The sequence below is a fragment of the Ursus maritimus genome, unplaced genomic scaffold (assembly GCF_017311325.1).
Source record: "Ursus maritimus isolate PB19 unplaced genomic scaffold, ASM1731132v1 scaffold_2, whole genome shotgun sequence".
Classification (NCBI taxonomy): domain Eukaryota; kingdom Metazoa; phylum Chordata; class Mammalia; order Carnivora; family Ursidae; genus Ursus; species Ursus maritimus.
The window spans coordinates 97,200,918-97,212,249 of record NW_024424452.1 but is presented as its reverse complement, the minus strand read 5'-3'; the positions used below and the strand labels follow the sequence as shown (position 1 = coordinate 97,212,249).

At 34.7% G+C, this 11,332-nt stretch overlaps 1 protein-coding gene across 2 annotated transcripts in view; it reads right to left on the bottom strand.

Annotated features, from left to right (window-relative positions):
• Positions 1-390: 390 nt before the first annotated feature.
• Positions 391-11,332, bottom strand: part of CFHR5 (complement factor H related 5) — a 29,891-nt gene continuing 18,949 nt past the window's right edge. Inside the window, exons 8-10 of one of the 2 annotated variants that reach the window (XM_008685082.2) lie at positions 6,431-6,613; positions 3,358-3,540; positions 391-2,045 (exon numbers count right to left, since the gene is read on the bottom strand). In XM_008685082.2, the coding sequence (XP_008683304.2) occupies positions 1,849-2,045; positions 3,358-3,540; positions 6,431-6,613 (563 nt within the window). In that variant the 3' untranslated portion in view covers positions 391-1,848. The remainder of the gene's footprint in view (positions 2,046-3,357; positions 3,541-6,430; positions 6,614-11,332) is intronic. The other variant, XM_040634600.1, reaches the window with a different exon arrangement.

Below are 11,332 nucleotides of genomic sequence, written 5' to 3'. Positions count from 1 at the left end.
TCTGGGTTGTTTCTACTCTTGGTTATTATGAATAATTCTGCTATGAACATTCATGGACAATGCTTGTGTGAACATATGTTTTTATTTCTTTTGATATCTATCTAGGAATAGATTACTGAGTCTATGATAACTCTATGGTTAGCCTTTCGAACAACTTCCAGATTGTTTTCCAAATTGGGTGTACCTCTTTACGTTTCCATCAGCCGTGTAAATGGGTTCCAATTTGTCCATATTCTTAGAACTACTTGTTACTATCTGACTGATTATAGCCATTCTAGTGGGCGGGAAGCAGTATCTCATGGTGATTTTGATTTGCATTTGCTTAATGATTCATGATGTTAAGTATCTTTTCATGTGCTTATTGGCCATTCATACATATGTTTTGGAGAAATGTCTAGTTAGATCTTTTGCTCATTTTTAAATTGGGCTGTCTTTCTATTTTGAGTTGTAAGAGTTCTTTAATTCTAGAGTTCCTTAATTCTAGAGTTCTTTCTATTTTGAGTTGTAAGAGTTCTTTAATTCTAGTCCCGTATCACATATATAATTTGCTACTCTTTTCTTCTATTATATCTGCTGTGCTTTCATTTTCTTATCAGTGTTGTTTGCGCATAAAGGTTTATAATCTTGATGAAGTCCAATTTGTCTATTTTTTCTTGCTTATGTTTTGAAGTCATATCGAAGAATCTATTGCTTTATCCATAGTCATGAAGATTTTAAACCTTAATTTTTACCTGTATTTGTTGTCAGCATATTCATAGATATTTAAAAAAAAAAAAAGAAAAGAAAACCTGCTGACCCAAAAATATTTTAACTATGAAATGCTACCTAAAATACAGGACCATGCAAAGCATATTTCTGAAACTTCCTGTTGGGTATTTTCCTGAACTATGGTACATCAAAAAATAATGGGCTTTTTGCCTGAAATCAGTTTCATGACCTACAGGGTCTTTACACTCTCATCTTCTACTTTCTTGGTTTCTAATCACAGTTCTTGATAACTCTCATTTAACTGTAATAGTAATATAATTCAAAATGAAAAATTATAAAATACAGGAAATATAAAAATTTGCAAGTATTCTAATTTCTTTAACCTGTTAACCTCAAACCATATAGAATTATTACAGCCATACTTTGTATTTCCTCTCAATCTTCTTAAGTATTTATACATATCTAGATAATCCTATAAATGCAATATTGTAACCTCATCATTTTCACTTCTAACTGTAGTTACCTTTGTGTATGTTCATATCACCTCTTGACTATACGAGAAGTTCTGTAGTAGGATTTATAAATGTTTTAGTCTTCTACTCATTTGTGGAAGATGGTGCATTTGTGCCTTTAAGTATTATTTAGTATTTGATGAATAATTTGGCTCCCGTTAGAGGACTTATTAATACTTACTAATGCTTGCTAAAAGCATAAGAGGTCATAGTTTTTGTATTTTTTGATGTGATAGGAAGATCAATATCACCATAACAACTTTATTTCAGAGGAAGTAAAGTTGACTCCGAAAGCCTTGAAGTTATCTTATACATTTTAGACAATTGGAAGAGGTTAGATGGAATTAAGTACTGAACCAAGGCCCATGCTCACTTTCTGTGGGTACCATTTGTACAGGAGACCCAGTGCGAAGATTTGCCCAGGTATAATGAAGTCCACCTAATAAGGGAAGCACTGCTCTTGGCTTATAAATTTGTGAACCTCTGAAAGTCCAAGTTCAAAATAAAACTGAGATAAACAACACTGAAAGAATAAAGAAAATAAGTATAGAATTGACTACATAATGCATACGTATAACATACATGTAGGATTACTTTTAAAATTACATTCAGCAAAATTATGCTGGTTTCACTCACACGTGGGGTATTCCAATTTCCCTTCCCGGCAGAGTATCCGAAATGACTGCGCTGATGTCCTTGCTTTATATGGCGGTTTACACTCAAATTCAACAAAATCCCCCGTTTTCACATAAAGTTTTTTGATGTCTTTCCATCTTAACTGTATGTTATTTTTGTTCATGTTGCCTTCAGAAATTATACAAGGATCTGAAAGAAGAAATAATAAAAATAAATTATTAATAATATGACTTTTCCTTTCCAAGACTAGTGAAATTTTATTTAAGAATATTTTGGAATTAAATAAAATTATGAAAAAATATTAAAAGCTAATATTTATTGAGTTTCCCAGGTACTGTTCTTAGTACTTTGTATGCATTTTCTCTAAATACCACACATCATTTCCCTGGGCTACACAGGAGGAGATGGGGGCTCAGAGAAATTGAGTAATTTTTCCAAGGTCACACAATTTAGTGAGTATTTTAAGCCAGAATATGGACCCTGGCAGTTTGACTTCAGAGCCTATGCTTTTAATCACTATACATTATATACCTAAAAACCACATGCCAAATAGGATTAAATTAAAATGTTCTATTACGGTCCATGTTATTCACCCTCCTTTCCCAACTCAGGATTCTCTTTTACATTGTTTCCAAAATGTGCACAGTGTGAGCACATGAATGTATTAACATCTTACCAAATATTATAGTAAAAATAAGTTTACTTCCATTTATCAGATAAATAGTACAGAAAGTGGGCTGAAGAAGACAACAATATATATATAAAAACCTAACCATCTCTTTAAGTATTCTCTTGGCATATTCTTGAAGGTAACTATCAACAAGACCAAAAATTCTACTAGCTACTGTATTGCTTGTTTAGAACTCCTTTTCTACAAACTAATTATTGATGGTTCATAACTTTCGTGAAACATCGATTTCTGTAAAGAAGCAGTGTTACTTTCCCCCATGATCAGAGTCCACTCATTCTTCTTTAAATTCAGCATTCGGAGAGGTAACATTCCCCCTAGTAAACAGCACACCCTGGCACTACTAAGCAACAGCCCATAATCTCTGATATAGGAATTGTTCAGAGTTGCTGAAATTAGCCCAAGATTAAATTTGAGGAGCCATCCTAGGCAGTGGCAACCACAAGGAACTTCTTTTAGTACTTTTAGATTTGTCCAAGCCCAGGAGATTGTAAGATATTTACCAAGTATTTTCTTGATGACATATGATAGACTAGTCCATGTACTGTTAAGGAGAGGTTGACCTTTTTTCTCCCCAACTTTTCTGTAGACATGAGAGGCCACCAGAGCATCAGGCTTACATACATGAAATTTGGAACCAGATTGCTGTGTCTGAATCCTAACTCCACCAAATACTCACCAAGTGACTTGATCAATGTCAGACAGGTTTTCAGCTGAATTCAGTTTAAGTAAAAGTCATCCTATGAAATTAGTCCATGAAAATTTTACTATGAATTTCAAATCTCAGACTCCAAGAGAAGATGAAGAACTCACCTATGCATTTTGGTGGTTCTGACCACTGTCCATTTCTGCATATTACATCTATGGGGCCCCGAAGCTCATAGAAAGACTGGCAACGGTATTGGACTGTAGATCCCGGAGGATATACTGATAATGGGAATGAACTGATATCTCCATTGCTAATAGGTGGAGGGGGACCACAATATTGTGTAGACTCTGGAAAATAAATAACATTTACGTGTTGAGAGAAAGCCAACATGTAGTGTGAGTGAAGTAGTATAAATAAATCTCCTTATATTATACCTTCAATGTCTTATATGATGTCTGAGAGCTCAAGTAACTCATTTTATGATTTCTATGCTGCAACCTGATAACCAAAAAATATTATAGTGCTTCCTTTTACACTAAAGTAAAATACACTTAAGTATCAAGTATATATGTATTATAAGAGCATGCAAGTATAAGTATTAAGAATAGTTTTTATTTAAAGCTTGATGCACAGGTAAGTAAATCTTATCTGGCCTACTGCCCACCATCTTCATAAAAATTTTTATTTAAAGAGGAAAGGTAAAAATAAATAACTCCCTTTCCATTTCTATTCTCTGGGACTACTGTTATTTTATGCAAATAGCATGTGTCTATCAGGACATAATCATAAACTCTTAGTTTTACTGAAATGAATCATTGACATACTACTTTCTATTTATTTTTCTGATTCCAAATAATAGCATAGCATCTTTCCTGTCAATAAATGTTTCAACTTCATGTTAAGAATGGCTGGGATAGGACATCTGGGTGGCTCAGTTGGTTAAGTGTCTGCCTTTGGCTCAGGTCATGATGCCAGAGTCCAGGGATCGAGTCCCACATCAGGACTTGCTTTTCCTTCTGCCCCTCACCCTGCTCTCATGCTCTCTCTCAGTCTCTCTCTCTTTCAAATAAATAAATAAAATCTTTAAAACAAAGAATGAAAAAAGAATGGCTGGGATACAGGGGTTCCTGGGTGGGCTCAGTTGGTTAAGCAACCGACTCGAGATTTTTGCTCAGATCATGATCTCAGGGTCATGAGATGAGCCCCACATTGGGCTCCATGCTCAGTGAGGAATCTGCTGGAGATTCTCCTTCCCTCTCCCTCTGCCCCTTCCTCCACTCTCTCTCTCTCTCAAATAAATAAATAAATGTAAAAAAAAAAAAAAAAGGAATGTCTGGGATATATTCCACTGTACTGATTTGTCTTCCCATATATCACCAAATATATAGATAAGAAATAGCCAAATAAATACTCTTATCCCAAATAACTTCTTCTACCTCTTGTTTCTTTGAGTTACTATTCCTGCATTTTCTCAGACTAACTCTTTCATGTGGGCACTAGATTCCTTCCCCTTTAAATTCAGCAAAGACTCTACTCCATGAATTGTCCCCTTTTTTCTGTATTATCAATTTCTCCTTACTTGCCAAATCATTCATCAACATACAAACATGCTGAAAATGTCAAAACTTTCCCTTTTTTATACTCCCTATCTAGTTACTGCTTCATTTCCCTATTCCCATTAGAACAAAACTACTTGTTTCCTATCCTCCCTGATCTGACTTTATCACCCCATATTCTCTCTTGAATATAATGCAATTAAGTATTCCCCTCTACTGAAATACCTCTAAGCAAAGTTACCAATTACTTTAGGTAGCTAAATTCATTGTTCAACTACCAGTCATCTTGTCTAGTTCTAGGCAGTCTTTGAATGTTCGCTATCCTGTTGAATGACATTTTGCAATATGTCCTTAGCATTGCTTCTGGGACACTAGCTCTGGTAATGTGATTTATGATAAATATTTGGTCTTTCTCCCCATTGCTGGCACAGAGGTCCTAAAACCCTGGGGATTTCCTAAATGATGAGAGCAGTACATGTGTCTTTTGTTACGTCAATGAGATGAATTTTGGAGAACCCATAGGTAACCTGAGGATAGGCTGGTTGCTAGGAGTACTAACCATGTGATTAGAGGGTGGAACTTTCAGTCCCATCTTGACCTGTAGGGAAGGGAGAGGAGCTGGAGGTTTGAATCAATCACCAATGGCCAAAGGTTTAATCAATCACTCCTACATAATGAAGCCTCCATAAAACCCCAAAAGGACAAGATTCTGAGAGTTTCTGGGTTGGTGAACTTGTGGAGGTGTGGGAAAAGTGTGGGCTGGAGACAGTATGGAAGCTCTTGCCCTTTCCTCATACCTTCCCTATACATCTCTCCCATCAGGCTGCTCCTGAGTTAAATCCTTTTATAATAAGCCCATAATCTAGTAAGTAAAATGTTTCTCTGAGTTCTGTGAGCTGCTTTAGCAAATTAACTAAACCCAAGGAGGGCAGTTGTGGGAACCTCCCATGGATAGCCAGTCAGAAGCAGAGATGACAAGCTAAACATGACGGCGTTCTTAACCTATGAAGTCTGATGCTGTCTCCGGGTAGATAAGATAGTGTCAGAACTTAGGTGAATTGTAGGACACCTCACAGGTGTCCAAGACTTGTTTGTTGGGTGCGGGAGAATCTCCGTACAAGCACAGACACACACACACACACACACACACACACACACACACACACACACAATGTAATCGTGTCCTAGAATCATTTCATCAGCCTTCCCTAGTTTTTCTTCCACAACTCTGTCTGGCTGCTTCTCACATCCCCGATCTCTAGTAACGGAGAGTCTTCAAGGCTGTTCCTTTGACGTCCTCTCTTATTTAGCCATTCGAATTCTCTATGGGATCCCCTTCAATGCTATAGCTTAAGATATCATCTGTACACTAGCAGGTGCCAAATTTACACCCTGGCCCTGACCCATTACACACCTTAATCTGCATATCAAGTAAATATACTTAAAAGAAGCGAGTATCCAGTTGAGATCTCAAACTTTCTTCTTCTGTGGTCACTGCTGGAAGTACCTCATAGAGAAACAGTTTTTAAAAGTGACAGAATTGGGTAACTAGATGACAATTTAATGCTTTAGAATACAGTGCAATAGATAAATCATAAGTTGTTTTTCCTGTTCTTTAGATAAAGCAAAGAAGGTTAGTAAACAGTTTTTAGGTAGCATTGTTTAGAAATAAACTACTAACCAATACACTGCGGTAATGACTGCCATTGTCCATTTTTACACACTATTTCTCTTGGTCCGTGAAGTAGATAATTTTCTTTGCAGAGGACGGCTACTTTGGCTGTATTGAGATAATTCACTGTGGTTAGCATGTCCTGAGCATTAGGTATCTGAGGTGCAGGTGGGCAGAATTCTCTCCATCTTCCTAAAAAAGGTTGGAATTAAATTATTTCATTAGTAAAAGCTAAGGAAAAACAGCTCAACAAGATAATATTTCAGCATAGTGGAACATCCAGTAACTAGTGACTCCTTCTTTGTGTGTGTGTGTGTGTGTGTGTGTGTGTGTGTGTGTACATATGATGCTATAGTAACAGATACACTTTATCTTAACATAGTTTATGGTTTGCAAAGCACTTTTGTGTTATAACCACTGGATTAAAGTTTCTCTGGTGTTCCCTTCTATTTCCTATTCATTATTCCATCAGTACTCTCGATTTTCAAATTAACCCTTCTACATTTTTTCTAGCTAATTCATATGATTCAAAAAAGTTATGTACAGGTGACTCAAACAAGTTAAAACAAAAAAATTAAAACGGCAATAGTAATGAGAGAACCAACTAAGACTTCCCCTAATAACCTAACCCTTGACCTCAATGAAAGGTTTTCATGATTTGCCTTTTGTTCTAAACATGACAATGACTAGCAATCGATGTAATTAGAATGCCTCTGTTTGAGTAGGAATTAACTCCATTTTGGTGGCTTGGTTTATTCTAAGGGAAAAATTTTAAATGGTCAATTTGGATGCTAAAACATCATTATCTGAGCCACATCCCACCTCCTGACCTAGGCTCGTACAGCTCATTTTTTTTTCTCCAGGACAGACGCTGCTGTCTAGTGACACTTCCCTTCAAAATCATTACAAATAAATTGATAGATATTTTTTATTTCCCACTATACTATTTTCTTTTAAAATCAAGATAGAAGAATGATCTAGTATCTCTTGTTTAAGTACATTTGAAAATATAATAATAATTTGTAGTAAATATCTCAAAAATTATCTTAAATATAACCTAAGATCAGTATAAATTCAGCTAAAACACACATACTACCTGCAACCTGAATTTTACATTGGGTTGTTGCTTATTTTTTCAGGGGAAGGAAGACACACTAGAATTCTATGCCGCAAATCCTCTAAGCAAAAAGTATTTCTGTGAAAAATTAGAGGGGTATCTAGGAGGTGGGACCACTCATGCATATTCCTATGTTCTATATAACTTGCCCTCTTTATTTATCGGTTTAAGAAATATGTGACATAAAAGAATTTAATTCCAGTGACATCATTATTCTAGTCAACCTTTAACAGGGCTGGTCTTTTATGATCTGTTTTGGCTCAATAACTCACTCTGTAAAAGAAGATAAAGATTAGCCTGACATTTTAGCCTGACATTGGGGTGCCTGAGTGGCACAGTTGGTTAAGCGTCCACTTCGATTTTGACTTAGGTCATGATCTCGGGGTTATGAGATCAAGTCCCATATCGGGCTCCCCACTCAGCACAGAGTTGGCTTTGGATTCTCTCTCTCTCTCCCTCTGTCCCTCCCACTTGTGTGTTCTCTCTCTCTCTCTCTCAAATAAATAAATCTTAAAAAAAAGATTAACCTGATATTACTGTTATTGTACCTTTTCAATTACTGAAGTCTGATTCACAGGCTAGAGGACAAGCTGTGGAAAGCACATGAAAAGAAGACCAGGCACATTCAGTAGCTAGATGGGGCAGTTTATTATGTAGAAACTTTCCTACTTCATATCTCATTTCCTCTTTGTTGAGGAATTTTGTAGTGTCATTTATTAATTTTTGTTTAGGTGTTCAAATATTTTTAGTTAAATACAAAATCACAAGGATGAATACTTGGTGGATTTCATCAAGACGCTTGAAAGAGCATCAAGGTCTGTGATGCCAGTCTTGGGAGTCAGCAACCACCTGCTGTCGTCTATCTCTAGAAGTCCCAGTGCAGGGAAATAGGGAGGCTGATGTTGTCTATAATCTCAAGCATATAAATAATTTTAAAAATTGTGAACAAAGCCCCAACTAACCAAATTAAATATTCAAATATCATATAAATATCATTGCTGTTACATTTAGGTAAAAAATTATGCATGATTATGTCAGTTGTCCAACTTACTTTCCTCATGGAAGTATGGACATTGTCTTCAGAAATTTCAACCTAGTATAGATACAGTGCGGTTGAAACGGCACTAATAGAAGAACCTAGAAACAAATTCCAATTTTAATTTTGATCAAGTGATTTCTTGGGGCCTTGTATTCCTGATTTGTAAATTGAAGGACTTTGTTGTTGTTGTCTTTCATAAGAATAAGTCTGACAATCTGTGTGACAAATATTTGCCACTTGATAATGTCCTCACCTAATCTCCACCTGCCACCCACCATTACTTCCCAAAATTGTTATTAAATTCTTCTCTCAACTTTCAGGAAGACCTCCTCAATTTTTTACCTCACTCTGGAAAGATAATTTTATTATCTATAATTACAACCTTTAAGAAAATCAAGTTGATGCAATAAATCAAAATTTTTTATGATTTTTATCTAGCTCATATTGAGTATTTGGGGGATTCTAAATACCACTGTTAATGTGTCCTATAAATTTTATAACATTTTTAGTATTAAAAACTATCAGTAATCTGACAACTAACAATGGAGTAATGGAACATTATATACTGCCTTATCTAATACACAAATATATTTAGGTTCTAATGTTAAATCAACCATACAGAATATTTATTAATGTATATGATATGATAATAGGGTTAATAATGAAGTACCACTAAAGTATAATTTTTTTAAAAAGCTGCACAGTAATATCTCCAAAGTGCTTAGAAAAAGTAATGGGCAACCAATTGTTCTCTATACCAAAATTAGTTATGATTACATATGATTATGATAATTACAAAATAAAGAAAATTTTAAATATAGGAAAGCCCAAGAGAATTTACTACTCGAAATCATCCTTTGAAAGAAATCATATAAAATATATACCAATCAGCAAGATGAAGTATTAATTCTTAACAAAAGAGTATGAAGTCATTAGAAATTGTGAGTAAAAGGATTCTAGAATATGTTTTCAAATATCTTTTTCAAAATTAGTATTATTTCATGGGTCAGCTATAAGTAAAATATTCTATTTCATTGACACTGCTTTTACTTTTATTATTTTGCCTCCTGACATCTGGAGTTTACTTTTCCTACCTTTAGGGGAGATAGATAGATAGATAAATATCTCCAAACTTTATTCTTTAAGGCTATGTCACTCCCAATTTTGTTTAGGTTGCATCTCATAGGTTTTACTGTATGTTCTTATAATTATCATACAGTTCTTAGTATTGTAAACACTATATTGTCAAGTCATTTGGAAGTGAATTATTTCACAAAATGAAGGGTAGGGGAGTAGATAAATGTTATTTTAAATATTATTTTTTTGTGGTTATAGAAAGTGATCTGTAGGATATTAATATTTGAAACTTGTGAGAATTATTTAATGCACAATAAGTGGTTAACTTAAGCAAACTTTCCATGGACATAGAAAAGGTTTTAAAATTCTTGAAACTCTCAGAACAATATTTCTTCCTTATATAAAAATAAAAATATATTGAATAAAGAAATTTAATAAAAATAAAAACATTTTACTTGTTTTAAACAAATTAGTTACCTTACCTTCTTGAAATTATTGCTAATTTAAATTTAACATATTCTACTTTTTACTCACAATTTCTAATGACATCATGTTCTTTTGTTAAGAATTAACACTTCATGTTGCTAATTGGTATATATTTTATATGATTTCTTTCAAAGGATGATTTTGAGTAGTAATTTCTCTTGGTCTTTCCTATATTTAAATTTTTCTTTATTTTGTAATTATCATAATCATACATAATCATAAATAATTTTTTTAAAGATTTTATTTATTTATTCGACAGAGATAAAGACAGCCAGCGAGAGAGGGAACACAAGTAGGGGGAGTGGGAGAGGAAGAAGCAGGCTCCTAGCAGAGGAGCCTGATGTGGGGCTCGATCCCATAACGCCGGGATCACGCCCTGAGCTGAAGGCAGACGCTTAATGGCTGCACCACCCAGGCACCCCCATAAATAATTTTGGTATAGAGAACAATTGGTTGCCAATTACTTTTTCTAAGCACTTTGGAGATATTACAGTGTTTATTCTGGCTTCTTATATTGCTGGTGAGAAATCTGAAGTCTACTCTATTTTCTCTATTTTATTGTCATGTCTCTGTAAGCACTGTATCTTCTCTATATCTGGTTTATTTTAATTTAACATGGTGCCCATTTTATAATTGTTTGTAATTTATAATCCTGTTACTCAAATAATTTGAAAATAAGCTTTTGATGAATGTGAGATTTAATCTTAAGAAAATAATTTCTTAATCAGATCATTTTTCTTCTCTACTTTCTACTTTTGGTTCAGAATTTATAATATCTGTTAGTTATCCTTCACAACATCATTTGGGTTTAAATTATTTCCTAACGTTACTGATGACTGAGTTTCTGTTCTATTTTTACAGTTCTCTTTTTTTCTTTTATGATTTCAAGAGATTGTAATAGAGTAAAAAGGGGCTTACTCCATCATCTTTACCAGAAGGCAAGTGTTTTTAAATGATAATATTTGTCTGAAAATAGCATTATGAGTGGTTTCAAACTTCATCATCAGCTTAAAAATTACTTATTGGGGTGCCCGGGTGGCTCAGTTGGTTGAGCATCTGTCTTCAGCTCTGGTCCTGATCTCGGGGTCCTGGGGTAGAGCCCCACACCAGGCTCTCTGCTTGGCGGGGAGTCTGCTTCTCCTTCTCCCTCTACCTCTCCCTTCTACTTGTGCACTCTCTCTCTCTCTCTCTC